The 27,768-nt window shown below is 29.4% G+C and overlaps 2 protein-coding genes and 1 long non-coding RNA gene across 4 annotated transcripts; all 3 read right to left on the reverse strand.

Annotated features, from left to right (window-relative positions):
* Positions 1 to 1,116: 1,116 nt before the first annotated feature.
* Positions 1,117 to 4,256, reverse strand: LOC114175147 (beta-1,4-mannosyl-glycoprotein 4-beta-N-acetylglucosaminyltransferase). Of its 2 annotated transcripts, none has more exons than XM_028059917.1 (2): positions 3,604 to 4,256; positions 1,117 to 2,647 (listed from the first exon to the last, which is right to left on the reverse strand). In XM_028059917.1, the coding sequence occupies exon 2, from the start codon at positions 2,532 to 2,534 to the stop codon at positions 1,422 to 1,424; it is 1,113 nt and encodes a 370-aa protein (XP_027915718.1). In that variant the 5' UTR covers positions 2,535 to 2,647; positions 3,604 to 4,256; the 3' UTR covers positions 1,117 to 1,421. The 2 variants fall into 2 exon arrangements, with proteins under 2 accessions (XP_027915718.1, XP_027915716.1); XM_028059915.1 differs by having other exon boundaries at positions 1,117 to 2,592; positions 3,604 to 4,251.
* Positions 4,257 to 12,133: 7,877 nt separating this feature from the next.
* Positions 12,134 to 13,743, reverse strand: LOC114175148 (auxin-responsive protein IAA29-like). The gene is made up of 3 exons (XM_028059918.1): positions 13,091 to 13,743; positions 12,654 to 13,007; positions 12,134 to 12,437 (listed from the first exon to the last, which is right to left on the reverse strand). Exons 1-3 carry the CDS (start codon positions 13,342 to 13,344, stop codon positions 12,383 to 12,385), a joined length of 663 nt encoding a protein of 220 aa, XP_027915719.1. The 5' UTR covers positions 13,345 to 13,743; the 3' UTR covers positions 12,134 to 12,382.
* Positions 13,744 to 14,649: 906 nt separating this feature from the next.
* On the reverse strand, positions 14,650 to 16,552 carry LOC114174877. The gene is made up of 3 exons (XR_003602757.1): positions 16,425 to 16,552; positions 16,251 to 16,318; positions 14,650 to 14,917 (listed from the first exon to the last, which is right to left on the reverse strand). It is a non-coding gene; the product is annotated as an uncharacterized LOC114174877 (long non-coding RNA).
* Positions 16,553 to 27,768: the final 11,216 nt, after the last annotated feature.

Here is a 27,768-nt window from a genome sequence, read left to right on the forward strand (position 1 = left end):
TTTATTATATTCTTGGTTTTAATATATAGAAGGTGAAAGCAAAATTATCAATTTATAAAAGTACAGCATTAATATTATCATGGGTTTTGAAATTTGAAGATGAAGGACATCCATTTTTGTTTTATTACATGATGAAGGAAGGAAGTTGCACCCAAAACCTAAAAACCTTGTCACTAATGGGAACAAATTAAGTCTATATATTTATTTTTCATCCCCATCTTTCAAAACATTTTGTAAATGCTTTTTCTATTGTTTTTTTGTACTCTTCAATTATTTCTTTTGCATATCAATCAACCAACAAACAAGAAGAATGTTTCAACTCATACCCAAAGTTTTGCCATCATCATAAATGAATTTGTTGAGAGCTAGTGGTGATAAAATATTTTTCTCGTAATGCATGGGTTATAAATTTATCCTCAATATCATGTGAAAATAAATTCCATTTATTTTAGACAACTTCAGATTAATTTATGTGAATATTAGTTTCTTCTCAGAGACAATACTCACCTACTTACTCTGTCCCTCAATCAACTCACTGTTTCTGGTGTAGGGAAATGATTCCATGAACAGAAAAAGTCAACTGTAAGATTCACTTACGTATTAAATATACTTTTCTTGTTATTCTTTTACATCTGAAATGCATCAAATATGGAAAGAGAGAATATCATATGTTAGTCTGTTTCATTCTCCTTATGGCAACCAAAGAAGGGTAATATCATCGCCAAAAACAGTGTTATATGGTTCTGTAGTCCAATTTCTTCTTTGGATAATTGCTGTTCTTACAAGGACTATTCATAAAAATACTGAATTTGTGGCATTCATAATATCATATTTAGCAACTATTTCTTGACAAAGAAAATAAAGGTTGCAATCAATAACTGTATCCTCTGCTATGTATCAAAATGGTAAAAACATAAAAATAAAAGTTCTCTTTAGTCAACCTCTTAAAGCAATAACGACTGGTGAAATTTATTTAAGTTCCATTTGTTCAAAGAAACCACTTGAATAAGGAAACACATGCAAAAACATCACAAAAGTATTATTTCTCTTTTATCACCATTTATGTCTGTTGAAGCTCTCTGCACTTTTAACCGAGTTCCTAGTTCTCTCCTGCACTTAACAAAGGCATTTTCTGCATTACCAAAATGGTAAACGAGCAGGATGAATTTCTACAGCAACAAAATGTGTAGTAAGAGTTTCTACAGCTACAGAATTCTCCAGTGCTCTGCTTAACTTTCAAGAACAATGATAAAAGTAGGAATGTTGGTGCTGTCTAAGGTATCCTACCAAATTTAAAGCTGAAGTCTGCCGGAAAAGTAGGTAGTAAATATGTATATATATATATATATATATATATATATATATATATATATATATATATATATATATATATACACATGTTACTTTGATGAAAGGAGCATTTATTCTGGTGGTCTTAAGCAACCTCCAGGAAGAAGGAACTTAAATTTATCTGCATTCTCTATCAAGTATGCAGGAAGATGAACTGCAGAAGCTGAACGGGGTATAGACCCCATCTTTTTAATCAACTCCTGGAAAGAGTATTCCTCAGGGAGCATATCAAAAAGGTCATCTCCCTTGCAAATGTTGTTCTGAATTCTTGAATGACTTAAGAAAGACTTCCGTTTCACACGGTCTGCATGGCTATAAGCAGTCATCTTGAACACAAACTCCGAAATATACCGAAAACAGAAGCTGCAGTGCCATCCTGCATCGGAGAAGATTAAGTCTGTCTGCCGTGAGTGGCGGTATTGTGTCCGGGGACCAAAGACGTGGGCGGTAGAACGCCAGCTGCTGTAGTCCACCGGAAACTCAAACGAGTACATGTAATGCCTGAGCTCAAGATGCATTATGGGAGGAATCCCTTCACACCACTGAAGTAGCTTCAAAGTATGAGGACTTGGAATCTCATCTGTATCTGACATGAGAAGAATATCACCGTAGGAAATGCCTGCACGGTGTAACAATGAGTTCATCGCCCCACGTTGTTTCGATTCAAGCATGAATGGGTCCTCACGTGTTCCAGGGACTGCAACTCTGCCTGGATATATGTCATGGAGAGTCTTGTGCATGGCAAAGGCAAATCTTGGAAGATTGGAGGCAAAGAAGAGTTTCTTTGGAATGCCTGTAAACGTTGTATTGGACTCAAGGATCACAAATTTTGATACATAGGGAAAAAGTTCGCGCCATCTGATCTCTAGCAGGTCTAACTCATTGCTGAAAATGACAGCATCAAAAATGCGGCGAGGCTCGGAGCGAAGGGACCAACCATGAAGATTGCAAAGGTGGTCCATTGAGACATTTTCCGCATAATAGTGAGGTATACGTTTGAAAGGATCAGGGGGGTTGTCCCAAAGGGGACGGAAGAAATAGGAAATCTTCTGGCCATGGACAAAAATTCCAAACAGAAAAATTGGCACCAGAAATAGAAGTAACAAACAAAAGAACAGGGGAGGTTTTCTCCTAGAAATGAGGCGAGGTCGAGGAACCAAGCCTTGCACATGAAGGGGAAACATTGAATGTTCTAATTGATTTCCCCAGTTTGACAATCAAATTCAGAAATATCATGTTCGCCTGCAGCAGTTTTCAACGTAAGGGATCAGAAACAGCAACCAAAAGTGATCATATCCTACAATTCATGAGATAAATGAATACTAAGGTTAAGAAAAAAGTGCAGCATAAGTCCTCACAAAAATGATGAAAACTCTCGAAATTTTTTACCAAGGAAAGTGAATTTCTTAGCATAGACATAGTGCACGGTAAAGTATAGCAAAAATACAATTGCAGCTAAACAGGGGATTTTCCAAAAAAGATGTTGTAGTTTTTGTCAATAGGAGATACCAAAATTTCCAAACAGTTAAGTATTCTCACATTGAAGTCACATTTCAATAGACACCAACCAGATGTGAACAAAGGATATTCGGTATGCGTAGAAAAGTGCAGACTTTTATCATGAAAAAGAAATCTCAGAATGGATACCAACTAGTTTCGACTTTTAGCGAACAGTTTTTGAACAAGAAGTTTGGCAAGAGAATTAACACAATAATGCGGCCAAAATTGAAACAAATGACCTAACTCTTCCCCTTATATCACCAATGCTAATAAATTACAAAATAATTAAACCTATCTATCACAAAGATTTCAGACTTCTATGGTTTATCATGACATTCCTTTACAAGTGATGATTTTAAGTTTCAAACAGCAATTAATAATCCGCTACTAAACCCGGGCAATAAACCATAAAGGAACGAAATTAGAAACTTGGAATCAAACTGTTGGGTAAGAATCTACGAGGAATCATTCAAATCGATTCCCCTTTCCCCCGAACAAAAGGCAAACAAAACATTCACCCTTCTCATAACCCATATTGAAAGGAAAACCACCTTATATTGGCAAACCTAAGTTTCATAACCGACAGAGAAAAAAAAAATGGTCTCTGGGAATCGTGAAGACATTTTTGGCCCCCCACACCGCAATGAAACACTCATGCTAACTGCAAACCCGCACTAAATAAAGAATTGTAAAGAAAAACAACAATAAAAAGTGTTATAAATGCATGAAGAAGAATGAAGAATAGAAGAGTACCTTAGAGAAGTTGCAGAAGGTAAGAAAGAGATAGGAATAGAGGGTGGAAATGGATTGCGAAAATCCATTGAAAGGTAGGGAAGTGCGACAGAAGGGGAGAGGATAAGAGCGAAAATAGGTGTTCTTAATATCCCAATCCTAGCCACCAAAAGGATCCTTTTCTCGTAAAATTGGACTCTGGGTAGTAAGAAAGAGAGAAAGAGCCAGAGAGGAAGTGAAGGTACCAGAAAAAACAAAACAGCAAATTAAGGGTTTCTCAAACCTCCTTAACGACAACATTAACTTTAGTATCAACATCATACATTACATTAACACCTTCATCTTCTACTAATTATTGCATGATAGCAACACCAGTGAACAAATATAGTCTTTTTGTTTATTCAAATAACATGTTTAATTTTATCATACACGCCCAAAGATATCTTTCATTAAGAACTCGAATAAATAAAAATAGAATCTAAACTTAGTAAAGAATATTTTTAAAGTAACTAAAAAATAGTTAAAATATCTTAAATAATAGAGATAAACCATTACTGCTTCACCTTCCACTGAACAGTAAACTGAAGTGGTCCTGGTAGCAGTGTTTTTTTTTCTTATCTGCAAGTTATAGTTTTAGGGATTGTTTATGAAAAAAAAAAAGTGTTGTTAGATTTGGATATTGGGATATTGGAAGGTCAGAAGTGACATGCGAATAGTAAGGAACAGAGCGATGAATTCGGAGGGTTTAGTTCACAGTCTGTTTATTAAGTGGTGAAAATGGCTTTTAATATTTAATGCATAAAACAAATCATATTCTTATTCCATCATGAATCTTAGTGCATTTTAATATTAGGATATGTGATTCAGTGTATTCCAGTTAACAAATCCACTCTAACCTATCATAACCGACAAGTTGTATCTTAATGGCCCACTCAAATCTTTTCTCTTTCATCTCTCATCCTTCAATCCATATTATTTATTACGCCACAAAATAAAATTCAGAAACTTCCAACTTTCTTTTCAAAAAACCTGTGCTTGTAAGTTGTAACTGGGAAACTTAATGCTTCAGTGACTAGCTTACTAAGCTCAAGAGCACAGTAAATAATCCTCAGTTTTTATTTTTCTCTCGATCCTCATTGGTTAAGCATGATAAGGTTAATTAATAGAAGAAGATAAATTTATCTTAATAATCTTCAGAGTGGTTCCATCCTTTGTAGTATAATTGTGTTTCTTCAATAATAATATTTATAGTGATTGTACTAGCCTACTCTTAAAATGTTTTATTTTCAAGATTAAAGAATGTTTTATATTTAAGATTAAGGAATTGTGTAGTAATAAATAAGAATCTAATCTATTTTGAAAGATTCTTATTGTATGTGTGAAGAAGTCCTACTGCTCAAAACTAATTAAAAATAATAAGATATGAATGATAAATAAATCCAAGTATATTTATTTAGTAGAAATATAGATGAATTTAGTTACAACCAAAGTAAAATAAATACATAATTTATAAGAAATGTGAAGGGTGTCTAATAAATACTAATAGAAATAACTATAATAAAAAACTCATTAAATAAAGGAAATATAATTAATAAAAGGTGACATGTAAACTCTAAAAAATTACATTTTAAAAAATAGTGGTTTAAAAATATGAGACTCAATTATTTTAATATTAAATTTTTTTAATATAAATAGTTTTGCTCTAAAGGACTTTTATTATTTTAAAACACATCATTTCTAGAAACTACTTCTCTAGAGTTCTTGAGCTTGTCTAGAGTTCTTTAGCTTTTCTTAAGGAATTCTCGTTCTCTTTTCACTTGATTGAAGATATAAGACCACAGGAGTGATTCGCGCGGCAATCAGTATTGAGTATCTGTTGTATCTTCTGTTTTTTTATTGCATGTGAGGCTTTTTCCTCTTGCATGTATCTTTTTAGTCTTCTATATGAATATCTGCTGATCAGTGATCATATTAGTATGTCCTGATCGTTCTTGTGATGTTTTTATATGTAGATAGAGTATATTGTGGAGTTAAAGGTGTTTTAGTGTTCTTGAAGCTAGTAACTATATGTATGAATGTATAAAATTGATTTTGGTGCATGATGAAATGTTGAAATTGTCTGATGAATATGAACTGACATGTATGATTTAGTGTGGTGTGTGCTTAACTTGATGCTTGTCTGATCTAGTTGAATTTTAGGTTGATTGGGAAACTTAGAATCTGATAAATTGAACAAATTTATACTCTTCTCATATGCTAAAATAGTTTGAACCAAATCATTGAGTAAGGAACACCAATTTGAACACTTGTGATTAACAAAACATGAGTTAATAAGATACAATAATGTAATATGTTAAAAAGTCATTTTTAATAAAAAAATATATTAGTATAATATTTATACAAATAATAAATTTGGCTTTAAAATGGAGAGAGACAATATTACTCTATTTTGAACAAAAAAAAATTGGGATAAAATTAAATTAAAAAAAGACATAAACATAGACTAAATTGAATCAAAGAAACATATATATGGACTAAATTGAAACCAATACAATGACAATTACAATGACACTAACACTTATAATGACACTGACACGGGACATTCTCTTATCATGTGGCACTGCCTTACCATGTGGTATTGACAGTGTCACATGTTACACCAGAGACCTAACATGTGACGACACAATTTTTTGCAAAAAAAGAAGAAGAAATTAAATAAAAATTAAAAAATCATAGATTGATATGTGGCATGTGACACGCCAACAACGGTGTTAGAAATTTTGTCCTTAAAAAAATCTAATTGAGACACTTCTTCAAAAATTGTGACACAATCAAAACCTTTTAAAAATGAGAACTAAATTAATACATTTCTATCAAAGTGAAAACTATGAGTAATTAAACTAAAATCAATGAACAGATGATCTTTAGTCATAAATGGGACATATTAATTATTAAATCATAAAATAAAACAATAATGTTAACCTCTTTGTAAAACTAATATAAAATTTTTGTACAAAGAATGTGTAATGTCAGGAACGATACTGCGTTGAGGTTGAAGAAAATCTTGAACCTTACATGTTGGCTTGGGCCAAATTGGGCTTTTGAATCATTCACAAGACAGAACCATATGGGATCACAAGACAGAGAACCACATGGGAGAAAACAATATGTGTTTGCAGTAGTTAAATAAGTTTTTTAATCTTTTAATGTCTATCCAAATTGATATTTTTAAAATATTATTTTATATTTTGAAAATTTAATAAATATATGAATTTGGTTTTCATATTTAATGTATTATTTTAAATTATAAGTGATATGTTAATTTTAAAGTGTTACATCTATACTATTATACAAGGAGATTCCGCCCTTTTGGTATATATATCTATAACTATATATAAAGGGGATTCCCTCTTTTGTGTCCACATTTCATAATTCCAACTTTACCCTTTATAATTTAATTATTTATTAAATTTTTAAAAATTAACGGTTACTTTTACAAGTTTTTATAAAATTATTTACTTATCTCCTTTTTCTTTTTTTCTCTTACTATTCATCAACAGTTATTTTTCTCTTATTTTCTCCGTACATTTTATTTTATTTTTTATAAATATACTTTTATTTTGTTTATTAAATTAATAACATTACAATATCATCAATTATTAATATAATTCAAAAAATGCGTACACACAGGCGTGATAGCGCCTGTGTTTACACTAGTATATATATATATATATATATATATATATAATTTTACTCTTTAAATTTATATTTATTTCAATTTTATTCTCCAAGTAATCATTTTTTTTTAAATTTATCTTCTTCTTTTAAATTAAATTAAATACACATTTGCGTATATATTTTCACTAGTGTTAATATAATTGAAAATATCATACAAGAGTTATTCAGGAGTATAAAACTACTATCGGAATTAAATTTATATATTTTTAAAAAAGTAAATAGTAAAAATACTAGCTTATTTTTGGAATTAATAAATTCAAAACGGAAAGATAACAAAAATTTATTTAATACTTGTATCCAGCATTTATTTATTCGCGCTATTATTCTTCTCCACTGGATTTGTTTATATAGTTAAAAAAAATTAACAATTGCAGAAATAAAGATTTTCCCAGATACACATATTTGTCTTTTCATTTCTCACACTTTTGAGCAATACTAGTGCAAATTGTTCAGGAATAAACAATAGTTACATTCATGTTAAAGGGTTGCAGTTTGAAAAAGAGAATTGCATTAATGAAAAGTTTGAGTAAAGCAAGACCACATTCGTTATAGATAGACACTTAATGTAAAGTATACTCAAACAGATGAATTAATGTTTTTGATTTTGTTATTGTTTTTAAACTTTTAAAAACTGCCATATAAGTGTTTAAAGTAACTGTGTGAGATTAATTTTAATTCTCATAATGGTGTGTGAAAGTTGCATGAGATTAACGTGTACCTTTTTGTGAGGTGTTGATAAATATATGTTTGCTTTTGAAAATAAGATGAGATCAATCATATAATTTATGTGAGATAGTAGTTATCGGGAGGCAATCTTTGTATGAATATAGTATAAATATATATTGAATTACAAAACGTATGGATAATATATCAAAGCTTTATTGATAAAATGGTGTAGTTTAACATATTAGGAGGTGAAAAAATAATGAAGGGTGTTGTCATCCAATGGCAAGGAGTCACTAAGAACTCTATAGATGTGCAATGAGTTATCATATCATATGACGATTACCACATATTGAAACCACAACTTTAAGGAATTTCTATACAAATCGTGGAGGATTTTATCTTCAATATTGACCTACTAGCTCAAGTTAAGCCCATTGACCTTGATTTTGTGAAAACCAAGACAAAATAAGATTCAAGATATTACTGGAAATTAGGATTAGATTTGCAAATTTTGAGAATTACTACTTTCCTAAAACCTTAACTTGCTTAACTTGTGTTTGTAAGAGAGATTTCAATAATTTCAAAAAATATATAATATTTGAATTACTCACGATTAAATTCTTTTAATTTCTTAAATAGTTTATTTGAATGGAATAATTTAAATATCTTAGATTTTATTTATTTTTATTTCGATAAAATAATTTAATTTTTATTTTAAGGCAAACTTAACTCTATCCTTGAGCTCGAGTTTAGTTAACTCAATATTCGATCCAGGACAACTCGTTTCAACTTTCAATTTGTGTTGACTTCAAAGATTCAACTTGGGCCGACTAGGCCTGACCTTTAGCCCGGGTTGAGACATATTGACCTTGAACTATAATCAATTGATTTCAACTTTCGATATGACTTCGACCTAGGGTATATCATATAGACATTCGGCCAAGGCCAACTCGACACTCAACTCAAGTCGACTTAACTTGACCTTCAGTCAAGGGCAACTTCACTCAACCTTCGACTAGGGGCGACTCAACTCTACCTTTAGCCAAGGGCGACTCGACCTTCAGGGACTACTTGACTCGACCTTTGGCCAGAGGTGACTTGACCTTCTGCCTGGATTGACTCTACTCAACCATCGGTTCGGGTTGACTTGGGTCAACCTAGGATTTAGGCCAACTTAGGTGGACCTTCGGCCCGCGCCAACTCGATTGGACCTTTGACCCAGGCTGGCTTGGGTTGACCATTGACCTCAGTTAAATTGATACTATTTGCATCATTTATAATATAAATCGATGTAGAAAAACTTTGTAATTTACATTTTGACATAGACACTTTAATCTATGAATTGTGTTAAAATGCGATGTATTAGATGAGACAATGTTGGGGTCCCATACATGTCAATGTAAGCATGAAGTGATAACAAGACAAATATAGCATAGGTGGATAACAACAACAAACACAAAAAACGATAATCAACAACATAAAAAAAGAGTTAAAAACGGACTTTTTACTACAAGTGTACATACAATAAACATAAAGTTTTGGTTTTTCATACTCTATAACAAAAAGATCGATCTTAAATTAAATTATGAAAATATCAACACACGTTTTTTTTTTCATCATTTTTACATATCAAATTGATATTGATGTTGAATTTGTGATATATTAAATAATAAATAATTTTGGAACCAATGACGAAACTTGGACCAAAATTTTAGGAGGACCAAATTATATTTTTTATATATAAATTATTATTTTTACATTAAAATAAATTATTTCCTCACATCATTTTCTCTATTCAAAACAATCACATGATAATAGAATCTACAAAAATATGATAATAATATATATGAAAGTGTAACAAAGTTTATTATCAACAATTATATATTAAGAAAAGCAAAAGTTATCTTTATTCATAGTGTTTCTCAATGCTCTTTCAATGACTTAAAATCTTGAATAATTGAATCAAAAGTGAAGTTTGTTGCAATATTCCTTGCAATATAGACTATCATAGTGCTTGCTATAAAAACTTTTAAAACCTATAAAAAAACACTCAAAAAGTTAAAACATATTGATGATAATCAACTCAATTACATGTAAACATTTGAGTCAGGTCATCTGTTTGGTTTTTTACTAAAAAGATAGCACGGTAAGCAATATGCAATATCTTTTAATAGCAAATACCGAATACTCTAATCATGAAGGAAATAAGCTAAACAATGTGTATTGAAATCTTCTTGGATAAAAATCTTTACTAGACAACATATAATTTTCTAGATACATCTGATATGGACCCCATTTTAGATAAGTTCGTACCTCATCAATTTGATTTGGTGGGTATATGCCAAATTTGAGGACGTGTCTCTGTATCACGTTTTAAAGCATTTTCAAATTCATATGTAACTCTAGGAACTTTAGCGAGTTATTTTTTATTTTCTTCAATCTTTATATTATCGTGAAGTTTTTCAAGTTTAGATAACGTAGATGCAATTTTTTTCATCTTCATCACAAGCATTCTCTTGAAAAAAGAATCAATTCTATCCTTTATCATAATTTTTCTTATATAAATTCGTCACCTCTCACTTTAGGAAAAAATAAAATTATGAATACCGCAAATTAAATCTCTAAACCAAGACTCAATATTTTAAGAGAAATTATTAACTTCCCTTATCTTAAAATAGATTCCTAATATTGTTCTTTCCTTATACAACTTCAAAAGCTAAAATAGCTCTATCTACACAAAGAGAGTTCGATCAACAACTAGAACATGATTTTATGATTATAAAGATATGTCTAAAGCGTAGAAAAACCACATACAAAAGAAAAACATATTATTTCGAAGAAAAAAATAGGTAAAAAATGAACTTACTCAAAAGAAAGAATTGTTTGATTCAAAATGTTTCTCAACTCAATTTTACTGTGATGTCATTTGATTTTAAAAATAATAAGAGATTAATAATAAAAATTGGAATAGAAAGAATAATAGAGAAAAAAATGGAGATACCAAAGGAAAAAAATCAAATAAAAAATAAAATAAATTACAACAAGAAAAACGTGATTTTTAAATTTAAATAAAACTTTTTAAAACTAAATTATTTAAATAATATAATAATATATTTTAAAATATATATAAAAAAAAACGTTGGAAAGCCATGCTCCCGTCACACTTAAGTTTCGCCGCTGTTTGGAACATTGTACTTATACATCTTAGTTTGATATTAGTATTCAGTAGGATATGTTCAAAATTCTGTAATCTTAAAATATTTGGGTTTGATTCATTAATATTATATTTGTGGTGAGGTAAGGAATGCAGTACTTTCTGTACAGATGCATGTGTATAACTTATTATTTTAATGAGACTTTTTTATCTTGTTTAATTTATGTTAATTAACTTACACTTTATAACTTGTTTTATAATTAGTTTAATATATATATATATATATATATATATATATATATATATATATATATATGATATAATATGATAGACAAATGATAAAATAAAACAAAATAATCGGAACGTAAGATTTATAAATGTGTAATTCTCCTTTTTTCTTTCACAAAATTCTTAAGTTTATATTCTTTCTCAAATAGATTTTTTTTTTCTTTAAATTAAATCGAGCTGACTCTGCCTAAATAGGCTATACTCTCACAAATAACTAGTATGCCATAAACTTCATTTATATGCGAAAAAATGTTCCAACCAATACCGACCAAAGATGGAGCATACTTTTTTTTATTATTTGCATACGTCATGCATTCTACTTAAAATTCACACATATTATGCACAAAATTAATCTAGTATATCACGTCAGCTATACTCATGTCAAATGTCAGTAGCTCCATACAAATCACACTGTTACGAAGAAAAACTAAAACAAAATAAAGGTTGAGATTCTACCTTAAAAGGCATGAAAATTATTTTTCTCGCGAACTTTTAATAATATACACGTAATAACATCTCAATAAATGAGAAAAATATTTAATATGATTTAAAAAAAAATGTTGAATGTATGTTAAAAGAGTATGTGTAATATAGTTTTAAACTTTTAAACTTTAAATTGAATAAACATATAAAAGTATAACCTTTCAGAAGAGTAAAAGGAATTAAATCAGACAGAGTATATATGAAAATGCACACAGGTCTGAAACTTCTACTATGATTTATCATTCATATTACCAACCAACTATTTGCTAGAAACCTTCATAATGTTTCATACAAAAAAACTACATACTAATACTGTCAGCAAATACTAGGATGTTTTTTATACTTGGAGGCAAGTTCAGCTGGATCAGATACAGTTAACCAAAAGGAAAAAGGTAAACGCCATCTCTCTAACTCTAAGTAAGGTTTGGCAGACAAAGTTGACAAACTCAAGATTGAACATTTTGGCGCCATTCATCTACTGCTGTTCTTCACCAATTTCAGTCGTCGCGCACACCCAACAAAACTCCTGCACAACAAAATCCCAAAACACTAATTAGTATACACACCCTAATTGGAACTTTTATGCTAATCAGTGTTCTCTCTGTGGAAGATATCTTTGCTTAACTATTAGTATTAGTGATTTCCTAAGGTTTTACTCCGTACATATTGTAACAGAAATAAATGAGTAGGGTTTTGATTTGGTGGAATATGAGAAAGGTATTATTAGGTAGGAAGCACTTGCCTCCAAGGTACATCTTGTGCCAGAAGCCAGTCACCTTCTTTATCCTGATAAGCCAATTCATAGCCGTTTGATTCTTGATGACATGTTCCAAACATGTCCATTAAGGTTTCCATCAGCGTGTGAAAGGATCGGTGCATGCCAAGATCGACCTTCCGCGCGATTCCCACACCCTCCATCTTCACCTTCACGTACTGAGAATTTGAGGTGGTGGAACAACCATGGTCAACCCATATCACGTGATTGTTTCTTCCTGCAACCTCGTCGTGATCTCCACAGTTATCGACACGGAGTTTCTTCCTCCGATAGTTTACCGGTGGCCAACCCACTACATCATCTGCATCCTCCTCGTCCTTCCTGATTAAACAAACCCGAATGAATAAGAAAGAATAAAAGAATAAAAGAGTTGAAATACACAAAATTTGACCAGTAGTACTCACTTGGTGATGCTAGAACATTGGCTGTGGTGATCATGATCATCTTGATGGTGGGTTGGCGTCAAAGGAAGGAGAGACAACGTTGGAAGTACAAGGTCGGTGTGAGGGGTTTGTGGTGCATGATCAAAGATCTGAGAGAGGGTACGTTTTTTATTTTGATGGAAAGGGAAGATAGGGTCATAGGCATGAGAATTGAGGTCAAGTGGTTGAGATTGAGATTGATGGGTTGAGAGAGCAAGACCAAGTTGAAGCTCCATTGCATGCAATGTTATGGCGGTATGAAGAATAAGAAGAGAAGAGAGAATCTAAGAGAAAATGTGTATATATATGTGTGTGGAGATGATGAGAGACAGAGTAAGAGCTAGGGATGAGGGTTTTAATTTGTAAGAAAGAGAGATGAGAGTAGGGTAGGGGAGTCCGGGGCTGGCGGGTATGGGACAAGGTGTTGGGAAGAAAGGGTAAAATGTCGGAATCAATGTTTGCCTTTTTGCCGACCCAATTGCCTCCTTGTTTACTTGTATTTCTTTTCTCAGATCCCCACCTTCACCCCACCAACCCACTCCTGTTACTATTATTACCATTACTGTTACTCACGCGCATTCCCTTCAAATCTCATCTCCACTTGCTTACTTTCTCACGGACATGGAACCCTAAGAAAAAAAAAAATCAATTCGTTTACTTCTTCTACCCAAACCTTTCAATTTGGCTCCACTCACTGTTTAGATTCTATTCTTTTCCCCATCATGACATCTGATTCTCTTTTGTTTATTAATTATGTATGCCTTTTGTTTCTTTACCTATTTCTTTGTAACCCACCTTCTTTCCATTAAAAATAAGATTGGATACTGTATCACTGTATATATATGATACTGTATGTAATTTTGTACAATTATAAGAAATTTAAAAGCAGATATTGAAAAACTTTCAGTTAATCCTTATTAATAATAATAATAATAATAATAATAATAATAATAATAATAATCAGATATAAGAAAATAGATAGGTAAAAAACGATATTTAGCGTCATGCAAATTTATTAAAATGAGTGATATTAAAAAAAAATTAAAAAGTATATGATGGGATTTTTATTCTTGGTTGGACAGATAAGAAGTTTCAATATACAACTTGAGCTTGATATCTAATCTTGATTTACTTGGACAAAATATATTAGTTAGATGTGGATGGATGACCAAGCAATACATTGAGATTTCCATCAAAATTTTCATGTTCTTTTATAACTATGAGATTGACTTGAAGCTATATGTACTGTAGGATAACTCTTCTTTGAATGGACTTTCTATAATTATTTTGAGATTAATCTTGTGACTGTGATGACATAAAATGCACCTCAAATTTATATAATTTCTTTTACAAAACATATGAATTATGTTACTATTTTAAAAGTTTATTACTTTCATAGATTATAATTTAATCTATATATTGCTATATTATCAATTAATTAATTATAAAATATGTGAGTATAACTTTTGTTATATACTAAATATCTAACATATGTCATCGGATTATAACAATAAAATCTACATCATCATTGTAACATCCCATTTAATTATTAAGTGAAATTAAAGGAAAACGTCACACAATATAAGTACAGTAGCGTGGTCCTGGGGTCTTTAACACAACCCTGACAAAACACGGGCACACCACGATGCCAAAGGTAAGCTGAAAGCGAATACAACATAGAGTGTAGCGTAGCAATACAGAAAAAGATACATGGGCCATAGCCCTAAATAGAATACGAAGAAAACTCCAGCCCAGATGGCTAAGCTGCGGAATCACCATTCGCTTGTTTACCATGAGAACCTCGCCCATCTGCTCCCATCAACCAAGTTGATGATCATCGCAAGAAGAACAACCACATACATCACAAACATGCAACAAAACGGGTAAGCTAGAGCCAATCAACATATTCAACATGCAATCAAATGTATTTTTACTATCTCATCCACATAGCAACCAAACAGGTTATGACCCTTCATTCAATACACTACGACTTGACTCGACTCATCCGGATACGTATAACTTGGTCGGATTCAGCGGATGCTTGCACTTGTGTGGGTACCCCTGCTCGACCCTGAGCTGCTCGATCCTGAGCCATGTATTACTAGTGTTGCAATGAAACAAATCTCTCCCACCACAAGGTTAGCCCTTAGTGAGTTTCAGGCCTCCTGCTACTCCCACCACAAGAGTCAGTCTGCTCTAAGTGAGACTAACTGACTCCTCGGAGCGTCAGCATACAACCTTACCTTGAATCCTTACCTAGTTATACAGATGGGGCACCACCATGAACACCCACTAGCAGGGGCCATGGAATTACGTCCCGACCACTGAAGCGCGACCCCGGAGGTCTCACCTAGAGACCCCCAAGGAATTACACGCTGACACGGACCAACATTCATAATTCATCGATAAGAGAATATTAAATCATGTTTTTTTTTCAATCCCATATCCACCCTTGGAATTAACATCCTCATATGCATCACCTCTCAAGTCCATACCTCTGATCATCACCATCCCAATGAGTCTGGGGTCTCATCTCATATTAATCATGTATCCCTTTAGTTCCAACGCATTCATTTATTTCACACATTAAGTCTCATACCAACCCATTCATTCACAATTCACGAATCATGCCAGAAATATATCTCATACTCCATTATATACACGTCCATCATCACACAATCATACCCAATCAAAACAGATCATTCGGGAATCATCAAACGTCCAAAACATAACACAGCCTCGCCCAGCATCTCGCCCAGGCTGAGGGGTCTCGCTCAGGCGAGCCTCCCCCTCGCCTAGGCGAGAGCACAAACTCAGGTGTGTGGGCATCACGGGATCTCGCTTAAGCGAGATCCCCCCTCGCCTGGGCGAGCTGCCTGCTTGCTCAAAAGGTGAGCGAGTCGCCTGGGCGAGATCTCGTGCAGGGCCTCCCTGTTTCATCTCGCCTAGGCGAGATTGACTCGCTTGGGCGAGATTAACAGGTCTCGCCACTGTTCTTCACTGAAACAGCCATGTTTTCCGGCCAAAACACACATGCAAAGCATTCTTATGCATCCAAAAGACAGATCCCATCATACATTCAACAAATAACGCCCAACCCATTCAAAAGGAGACTCAAAACCATAACCCTAACTTCCCGTACCTGGAAAAGGCTAAAAGCGGGTGCGTCTCCAACAGCGGAACGCGAAGCTCCAACGGCAGATTGAAGTGCTGTGGAACAGATGCAGAAGAGCATACATGAGCCTATGACGAACCTCTACTGGAAGTACATCGTAATGGCGGAAGAAAAGCAAAACCAGAGGTGTAGAGTACTTACATGAGGCTAGGAACGCAACTGGGCTCACTGGTTCAGGGTCAGGGGTAAACCCTAGCAGAGTGTTCTGTGAGGGGTATGGGGAGTGACGGCTGGTTCTTTTCTGAAAGTGCAAGAAGTGTAGAATTAGGGCAACGCTAAGGGTCTATATACATTGGGCCAGCCCTTAGGCCCACTTACAAGAGCAGCCCACAAATTCTAGGGCAGAAAGGAAAAGGGGCCTTACAATCACTAGAGTATATTCTAATTGTTTAAAAATAAATTAATTTTGTTATTTTATTTGGATTCAACACATTAATAAAAAAAAAAAGTTTAAAATAGAGGAAATGAAAATAGTAAAAAGAAAATGTTTCTAATATTCCTATATTATGATTTTTATTATTTCATTAATTTATTATGTTTGAACACTAAAAAAATTGGATATATTCTGTGCAAAAATTTGCAACACAAAAAATTTATGTTCGATACTTTTACTTAAATACAATTTACAGACAATAATTAATTATTTAATCAAAAATTTATTTTTCTATTTGTTTTCTAAGTTCAAAAATTATTTATTTAAATAAAAATAATTGGAAAAGACAAATTCGTTTTTAAGAGATGAATAAAAGAAAGAGATATTTCTTAAACAAAAAATACTCGTATATTGGAGAGACTATTGAATATAAATTAAAATTGAAAGAAATAATTGGTGATGCAATAATATTTATTTTATGTATACATTCTTATTAATTATTTCTTTGAATTTTATTTTCTGTATAAAAGAGTCCCATATACCAATGACTGCAACACATCTTTCAACCAATATTTGTTCTTTATACTTTTTTGGAAGAAGGGAGTGAAGAATTTTGAATTGTGCATTTATAAAATTTGTTTGATAGTTTAATAAAAGAAAAAAGAATAAAAAAAAGGAAATATTATGGTCTTGCTTTCACTCTTTTAATGCATCACCCTCAGTGGCTATATATATGTATAACAAATCATCACAAATGCAATGTGCGCCTAAGGTCACCAAAATCAACTAAATAGAATTAATAAAGTTGGACTCTATTCAATTTATCATTGAAATTTATATATATATATATATATATATATATATATATATATATATATATATATAAAATCTTTTATTTAATTCATTAGTCGGACATGTATCATCATATTAAATTCAAAGATTTTATATTAATTAAAGATGAAAAAATTAAACAACATAAAATTTATTATTTTTTAAATTAGAGGTAGTGTCAATTCCCTTTATAGACTTGTTTCAAGTATCATTATGGTTAAATATGAGTCCAGATTTTCTCCTCAATTTTTGGTATTGTTTCTTTATTATATCTTAAAAGAAACTTAATTAACATATACATCAAACATATACATGTCATTGATGTTCTTTCTTCACAATATGCTACCAAAGAATATTAGAAGCAATTCTCATTAATATTCTTTACATTCTAGACATTTAAAATAGTTATTTTAATTTCTTGCTAAACTTGGTATGTAAAGAAATATTATTATATGAAAGTCTCCATATAAAAAGGACTTTATATTAAAAAAATGAATAAAATGAGAGAAAATTTACCTTACAATCTGAAAAAAACTTAGACGGGAAAGATAAATATTAAAAAATAATATTTTTAAAATTAAATAATTAATTATTGTGAGAATCCCAAATCATATTTCTTTTCTCTCAAAAAGTTATTTTTTCTCTCTTGCCTTATTTTCTCTCTAATAATCTTCTTTTTCTATCATAAATTTCTGATCTAATTATAATTCTTTGAAGATTCAGTACCTTTAGAGTAATCAACACGAAGAACCGTACCAAAACCCTTATTAAATTTCTCTTAACAATTTGTTTTCTCCTACATGTAATCTTTTTTGCTTTGCATGTTACTTCCATTTGTCTTTAATGAAAATTTCTTTGGTTGAGACCCTAATGTTGTGTCTTGATCGTCATTTGGGCCTTTTGTTGTATAAATAGAGTGTTTTAATGTGTGAAATTGTTTAGAGAGAAAAGAACAGTGCTAGGTCAAGACTATAAGATAAGGGAAGTTGTTTCCTTTGCAAATTTATTGCTTTGCTGTTGAAGTATAAAACATGGGTTTGATTTTTGTGTGTAAATGTTGATAAAGTTTTAAGAAGTCTCCAAAAGAAACGAAATTATAATGAATGATGTCTACAGTGGTGATGACTTTCTTTTGTGTTAAGAAAGTTAAGACTGTTGTAAGAGGAAGAGAATTTAGTTTGTGATTTGTAATTATTAAGGGTGGGTGAAACTGCTGGATGAGATAAATTAATTTGTGATTGCTATTATTGGTGTTATGAAATTTGTACAAACAGATGTTGGAAAAATTGTTATAGTAAAAATTTTGGTAAATAAGTATGATTTTTGTGAAATATGTGATTCAATGGTTTATGTGGGTCTGGTTGCTTGAATGACTTTGATGCAATAAGATCATTTTACTTATGACCTTTATTTTGTCTGAAGGAAGGGGTTATATTTTTCTAAATGGTTATTCTTGTGTGTTTCCTTTATGATTATAATGTATTACCATATGTTTGACAATGCATGAACATATGCAAAGATTTTTAGTCCGAGGTTATCAAATTAGTGATTTCCAAGAAAAAATGCTAATCTATTAATCTATGATGAATCTAAGTGTGTTGAAGGGAAAATTACTAAATGTTGTTTTGAATTTTTGGTTATTACAATTATTGTTAAAATTATATTTAAATATTTATACTAAATTTGTAATTTTGAATTTTTTCTCTAAATGAAAAAAAAATGTAAGATTAATTTATTTTATGGAAATTAAATTAATTTTATGTGTGTGAATTGTAAATTTATGTTAAAATAACTTATTAATGCTACATAAACTATGATAATTAATAATTACTAAATGTTGTTTTGAATTTTTGGTTATTACAATTATATTTAAATACATGTACTAAATTTGTAATTTTGAATTTTTTTTCTTTAAATGAAAAAAAAATGTCAGATTAATTTATTTTATGAAAATTAAATTAATTTTAAAGTCGTTATTTAACCTGGATCAAAATTAGTCCTTACACTATGGAAGTTAATATATATAAAACATTTTTTTTAAATTTCATAAAATACAGAACTAAATTTTTTATAATTTTTTTTTATAATTTTGTTAAGGACAAAAATTATATTCACTATTTTTTAAATTATAATTAAATATATAACAAAAAATTAATCAAAAATTAAATAATTAAATATTTTTGTTATAAAAGATGCACGAGTTAGAACATCTTTATTTTATAATTGACAAAATTAATTTTTAGATAACTAATTTTGAAGAGTTTGGCATGATAAAAATAAATAATATAGGAGCGTTGCATGCACGCTCCATACAAGTAAGTAGAAGAGGTGTGAGAGTGTTGTTACGTGAGAAGGTGCTTTGATTAAGCAGTTGATAGAGATGGAAAACAAATCTGAAGGTACACTTCTCAGCTGGATCCAATACCTTCTAGTTATGTCACATGTTTAACCACCCTAATTCCTATTTTCCCATTCTTATTCTTCTTGCTTTCAAATTTCCTTTTGATATGATATTCTTTACTATTCATTTATTTTATTTTATATTATTTTTTAAATTTAATTTTCCTTATCTCTCTAATCTCAGTAAATAAATTATATTATTGGATGAACACTTTTTTTTTTATTTCAATCAAAAATATTTTTAATTCTGCCTGAACCACAATATTATCGGCACAGTTTAGGTCGAAGTGTGTCTAAGATATCATTGGTCTATTTATCTATTGCATGACATACCTGATTTTAAATCCAAATGTAATATATTTATGTAACTTAGCTTATGAAAAAATTAAAACATAAACATTAAAAAAAAATAGAAAAACTTCAATTTTTAAAATATAGAATTTTTAATTATTATATATGATAATCCGTATTCCAAAATTAATAATTTAACATTGAAAAAATTTGTTTCTTTAATAAAAAGTAATAATTAAATTAACTAAAATAAAAGTAATATTTAATTTATAATATATGATATTCTTGATGTTAATGTTATTTTTGTTCAAATTATTAGGTTAAGTAATATAAATTTGAATTCAAAATTATATCTAAAATTAATTTAAATTAAAATAATTCAAATCAAATTAATCCAATAAATGTGCTTCAAAATAAATCTATTCTATTAGATTTGAATTAGATATAAATTATTCAAACTAAATTTGTAACTAATTGTCATAGAATACTTTAGCATTAACATCCACGTCGTTAATGATTTAGACAAGCCAAGTATTGCATTCAACTATCAAACTAGATAGACGTTTGGTAAGATCCACTCTAATTTAATTCTCCTTAGTTTCCTTTTTAGCCTATCTTTTGTATCATAAGCTTTTAAATAATATAAGACTTCAGTTTATTGGATTAGATAGAGAAAGAAATATACAAAATTAAAACATGAAAAGTTTTTTTTTATTTTTTAAAAAAACACCTTTTAAAAACATAAAAAAAAAAAAGAGTAAGGAAGAGTATTTATTTTAATACGGGAGACCTTATCTGAATGTGGAATCTACATCTACGTGCAATAAACTCATTTTATAATTAAAAAACATAAAAACATAAAAATAAAAATATTTTGGAAGCTGATTCTCTTCTCACATCATAGCAGACACGGACTATGCATAACTCAATAAAAAAACCGACAAACGAAGAGACAGAGAATTATCGTTAAAAATATACGGAATCTTTCACGAAAGAAGATAGACGGAATAAAAAACAATTAAGAAATTATTGATAGCATTATACACAGAGAGAGAAGCTAACCAAAAATGTGTTCCCTTCCCTAAACGCGTTAGTAACATATTCAGATGCGTAATGATGCAGAAAATCAGAGAAATTGAATATTGTTGTTTTATGGTCTGTGTTTGAGGCAGAGTCTCAACAATTCAAAGTTAGAAGCATTGCCTCCTACACTACCCTCACAAAATCACTATAGCAGTTGCTGTCAGCGATTGCCAGAACCGTGTAAAGAGGTTTCACATGATGCCCCCAACATGCACACGAGACATCTGTACCCTTGTACCCACATGCCTTCCCTACAATAATACTAAAACTAAATGCACATTCACACATTTAAAGATTTGGTCCCAACATTCATTTTCTTTGTAGATATCAGATAAAAAAATCACTTCAATATTTTCAATCAGGTAATTATAATATTATTTTCTTAGTAGTTTCAAAACAGGTCATTAATATCATAAAGAGTCTTTGATCAATTCTGTCACTTTATTTTTTTAAATCCCATTAAGATCTTCCAGAAGGAGTCTGTGTCAGTTTCTTGTCTAAGAGCGTAGAGGCCATGTGTTTGAATGGTCCAACCCAACAACAATAGGAAGGAGGACCACTTTGGAATGGAAGCTTCAAAGTTCAAATGATGAAATCCAAACTCAAAAGTTACATCATACATTACATAGCCAAGTTTAGGTCACAAGGTAAAGAATATATAGTGGTTTTGTCCTTTGGATAGGGCAGTTGGGTGGTGTGGAATTGGAGGGAGAAGGTTTCATGTGTTGACATATTGCATGGGCTAGGGCTAGGGCTAGGGTTAGGAGGGTAGGGTGAGGGTACCCCTAGGGTTTGTAGGGTATGGAGTGGTTCAAAGTGTGTCTCCATTGATTTGAGACGTGAGAGGGGTTTTGGGTTCGGTTGTCTTCGATGGCAGCTTCATGGTTGTGGTGGTTCGACATGCATTGATGAATGTCTTAATTCATTGTTTGCGTTTGTGGGCGCGTGCATTTGTATTTACTGAAGAAGGCAAGCAGAAGTAGCAGGAGCTTTCAGTGGGAAACAGCCACATCAGGCAAAAATTGAACACTCATTTATTGATTATTAGTAACTTAATTTTTTTGTATTGGGTTGGATATTGGGCGGCACTGATTGAAAATGGTGATGTGAGTTAATTCCTCTGAAGACATTAGGTACTACAGTACATAAGCATAACCGTACCCTGTCTGTGGGCAGCAGATATTACCGACCAACAAGGTTAAATAATGCATCTAAGATATGTACTTTTATACCTCATTTTATAAATTTAACTTTATACACATCTAAAGATTTTTAGAGGTTAAAATATTTTTTGGTTCCAATTTTTGTAAGTATTTTGAAACAAGTCTTAATTTTAGTTTTGTATTCAAATAGGTTTTAATTTTTGTCAATTTTGTTTAATTGGGTCCTTTTTTGCTAATACCGTTTAAATCATTAACGGCCATGAATAGTGACTGTCATGTGTCACTTCGTGATTTTTTTGAATTTTTTTTATTTTTATTTTTATTTTTTTAAATTTTTTTTTTAAATTTTTTTAAATTTTTTTTTAAAATATACACGTGTCAACCTAGGAGTGTGTCACGTGTCACTTTGTGGTTTTTTTAAATTTTTTATTTTATTATTTAAGTTAAAAAATTGTAAATAAGAAGAACTACTATTCAAATTTCATTTTACAAAAAGTCAATATTTTTTTAATATATTTTTTACATTCTTTCTATATTATTGGTGAAATAACTATTCATTTATTTTCTTAAATTTGATTTCCTCTTAGAGATACTGGTGTATAGTAGAACACTGTTATCCAATCAGAAATTAATTTTGAGTGAGTTTGTTACTTTAGTTGGTTTTATGAAAATGGTTGCTTGTCTAGAATAAGGTTTTTCATGTGTTATTTTTGGGACAAAGATTAACATTTGTTAGTTTAAGAGCATGATAACATGTTTATATTAGTAATCGAAGTATTTCATGTATAAGTTGAATTTTTCCTATGAATAGAAATTGAAAGGTTAGACTTGATGAAAAAAGATATAATTTATCAATATATTATGCTTGAATTAGTAGTGTAAGGTGAATAAAGATAAATTTATAATTTATTGGTATTTAAATTGAGTTGCAGTGTATATGAATTAAAGTATACAATGTTATGGCTCTAATAGTGTGATTTGTGATTTGTAAACAGAATTATTTTCAATGAGAAAATAAAATGTTGAAATGTTTGTTATATATTAAAATAGATATTATGAAGGAGATGGTAATAAATTATTAATATTGAACTCGTATAGAGAAAAATATCAAGAGACGAGAATTAAAAAAAAAGTTTCGATGACTTAATCCGCAAATCGAAAATAAACTTTGTCTTGTAAGTCATAAAAGAGTTTACCTTATCACACAAGTGAAAATGTCCAATTATGTAGTTTTGTTATGTGAGACAATTTAGTGAAGATAATTCGTATTTTAAGTTTAATTTAACGCATGTGTCTGTTTTTAAGAAGTGAAATTAAGTGTTAAGTAGTCAATGGACTGAGAGTTAGACACGTGACTCTAATATATTTTTGATGAATGAACCAATTATGTATATATGAATGAGATGTGAGAGAACATTTTGAGATTTTGAGATGTGAAAATATATGTATATGAATTTGATATATGATGTATGTATGTATGAATGAAAGGTTTTAAAACAATATTTTACTTTTCTTTTATATTGTGATGATTATATATGTTATACATAAACATATGGTGCTGCAGGAGAATATTTTCGTCAAAAATAAATAAAGAAAAAAGGAAAATAGGTATATATATATATATATATATATATATATATATATATATATATATAATTTTGTATTTTGTTAGAATATAAATATTACATATATGTTTTTTTATTTTATCTTATAATAATATAATTGTCAGCAGATGTTACAGTATCAAATACAAGTAATAAAAAGTTATTAAACAGTGTACAGTAAATTGTTAAAATATGAAGTGAAATTTAAATTTGAAATATCATATTAGAATATTATTTAACAAAAAATCTTGACTTTTCTAAAGGACAGATTTCATGTATGACGTAAAAAACAAAAATAGAGTTAAACCGGTAAAAGGACAAACTTTTATTACCTCAGTAAAAATGGAAGAGAAATAATTATTAGTTAATATTGTTTGATTATATATAAACAGATAACTATAGTGACCGACATCATGATAGAAGACAACTAAAAAGCTTTGTTCTACAAAAGAAAGAAATTAACTGTAACCTTTTTTAAAGAGCTGACTGCAAAATCGACATTTGCTTTAAATTGCATACTTAAAAATAATCATATAAGAAAAAATTACATTACCTAACTGCTTTTTTTTTGTTAGGATAGTTTTTCTTATTATAAAAGAAGATATATAAAATCTATATATGTACTTTTCACCATATTATTAGATTGAAATGTTTTGTAAGTTCATTTCAATTGAAAAAAATATATAAAAAAATTAACAAAACTTAATTATATATACTTTTCACCATTATTATTAGATTGAACTGTTTTCATGTATCATATTGAATCGAAAGAAATATATAAAAACGAAAAAAAATCATAATTAACAAAACTTATTCTTTTACATGACAAATTTAATGCAAAATATAATTAAAAAAAGAAGAGATAATCAGATTGACAAAGGTATGTCAACTTTATTTTCAATAAAAAATTCTATTAATTTTTCAATAAATATCTTAATTATATGTTTTTCAAACATGGAAAATACATATTAGTATTTCCTTCTCCTTTTTAAATATTTAAGGTTGATGAACATAAATTAATAAACGTAAAACGCTACTATGATGTTTAAATTAGAATATTTTAATTATCACTTAATCTTTTTTATTCCCACACCAGTAGTGATGCATCAAAATAGGTATATATTTTTCAAAAAAAAAAATATAATCAAAAACCTTTTTTTAAAACCGCATGTGAAATAAAAGAAATGCTGAATATTTAAAAACACGAGAAAGTGGATATCTAAAACTAAAACTGGAATTACATTTAAATGTGTTTTAATTGACCAAAATTTATTTTAAAAATTAGAAACCGACAACAACTTCTAATAACCTTTGAGATTCATTTTTGAAGACATAAAAGTGGCGTCCAAAAGTGTTTTACAGCATAAGACATGTTCCATTCTTTGTCGGAGTTGGGTCTGGTTAATGTACCTATTATCAGTTTATTACGTAATGCTGCGCAAAGAGACCACTTTATGGCTCAAAAAGCAAGAGAAACAAAAGTAACCTTTGAAATATTTAATCATTTCGAAATTGGCAAATCGTGTATCACATCTATTTGTTTCAAGATGAAAGAGAATAAAAAATTTGAAAAAAAATTGCGTAATTTATTATTATTAATATTCTATTTTTATTATTTTTAATAGTGTTATATTATCATTGTTATTTTATAAATTTATTATTATTCTTTTGAATTTTATATTTGTTATTATTATTATTATTTTATAATATTATATAATATAGGTATATTATGTTATATAATCTGACATAATATTTTTTATATTCTTTTACTAAATATGTACATTAAATATTAGTTTGTATTTTTATTTTCGGAGTTTAATGCAGACTTTATTTAGATATAAACTTATAAAGTTTTATGAGTCATAATACAATATGGAGTATTAGGGATCATATAATTACAATATTAAATATTATGAGTGTCAAAAATTTGTAGAAAGTGTGAAAATATGAGAGATATGAAATATAAGAGATATATGTTACATGAGGAACTTGTTATTTTATGCTTTTCATATGAGTAAGTTGAAAGTTTCTCCTTATTTATCATTTGATCAATTAAATCAAGTTAAGAGTGTGTTTTTTACCCTTCCTTGCATCTTATATAATGGTTAATCGACAACCACATGTGAACGAATTGAAAATAATTGTCACATGGCTTTACGTTATCTTTTCTAAAACTAAAGTCAGAAAATTATTGATTCGATCATTTTTCTTCTTTAAATGCGGATTTAGACGCAATACAAACTTAAATGAGTGTGGACTTAAACGAATGTTGACTATAATTATGAAGTATTTATGTTGTTTTCCTTTTACTTATTTTCTTATATATATGGAGGTGGAAAAGTGAAAAGTAATTATGTTTGTAAGCCTATGATTTTTTTTTTAAATCAGTAAATACATACATAGTATTTCCTCGTATTCTCATTCATGTCCATAGTAAATACGTAAAAACAAATGAAGTATAAGAGATAAATACTATAAAATAAAAATGATATAGAATAATGCACCATTGATTTAGTAAAAGTACTTATACAAATCAAATGTCTGCCAAAGTCGCGAATAGAATATACAAACAACTAAAAGACTATTTTGCTCTCAAATAGTAGCATACATGATAAGATAACTCCTCCTTACATGTCCATCAATGACTTTTCACTTTTCCAATCGGTTTAATAAAATCTTTTTCTATATTCCATGATACATTATTTAGATTATTAGTAAAAGCTAGATATCTCATATATATATATATATATATATATATATATATATATATATATATATATATATATATATATATATATATATCATAATTCAATACTTACATTAAACTCATTTTAGGTTTAATTACCTTTCACAAAATTACATTAATGATCTCATCACATTAACTTATTTAAACATGCAATTTGTCACATTCCATAAAGATATATTGTAACAAATATAGTCAATTTATGTGGGATAAAAAATTAGAATATAAGTGTACACCTTTTAAATCTTTTAAATTAACTTAAATAAATGAGAAATACATAATTGCGAACAAAGAAATATGGATTGAGTGAAATGTTTTTACTTAAACAATATTCTCATTTAAATCTTTTATTCGTCTAAATTTCACTAAGATGAGATATTACTACAGTAATCATCTTTAAATTTGAGGTCATTTATTTTAGTTTATAAATTATCAGGAACGGACTTTTTAGGAGACAGGAGGGGGTCATGGACCCTCCATTTTTTTTTTAATTTTAAAATTTATATATTGAGAATTTTTAAAGATATTTTAAAATTTTAAAATTATATATAATATATATTAGGAAATGATGAAAATTAAATTAAGTATTTATTTTTAAAAAACACAACATTTAATGTTAATAAATAATAAAATATAAAATCAAATATAATAAAAAATAAAAATATTTACTAAAATTTTTTTTCATTGTCTTTTGAGTTTTCATATATTGTATTGATCTTTAACTTTCACTTTTTTTTTAAGAAAAAAAGATTAGACACAAACTCACTATTTTTCTCTTATTTTTCATATGTTTTTTTCATTATTGAGAAAATGATGTAACTATATTTTATTTGTGAAATATTAGTTTCATAGTTAAAATTATTTTTTTAATCTCATGGACTTTTGTATATTCATTTTTATGAATATATAAATGTACTGTGTATTTTTCATAAGTAATTTTTAATTGTGACTTGATTATCATAAAGTTTTCTTTTATTATGTATCTGTAATATTAATT

The sequence above is a fragment of the Vigna unguiculata genome, chromosome 3 (assembly GCF_004118075.2).
Source record: "Vigna unguiculata cultivar IT97K-499-35 chromosome 3, ASM411807v1, whole genome shotgun sequence".
Classification (NCBI taxonomy): domain Eukaryota; kingdom Viridiplantae; phylum Streptophyta; class Magnoliopsida; order Fabales; family Fabaceae; genus Vigna; species Vigna unguiculata.

Coding starts and splice junctions, on each gene's coding strand:
- LOC114175148 (XM_028059918.1), bottom strand. CDS start 13,344: ATGGAGCTTCAACTTGGTCTTGCTCTCTCAACCCATCAATCTCAATCT. Junction 13,008..13,090: donor CAATGTTCTAGCATCACCAA/GTGAGTACTACT, acceptor TTGTTTAATCAG/GAAGGACGAGGAGGATGCAG. Junction 12,438..12,653: donor GCACAAGATGTACCTTGGAG/GCAAGTGCTTCC, acceptor TTTGTTGTGCAG/GAGTTTTGTTGGGTGTGCGC.
- LOC114175147 (XM_028059917.1), bottom strand. CDS start 2,534: ATGTTTCCCCTTCATGTGCAAGGCTTGGTTCCTCGACCTCGCCTCATT.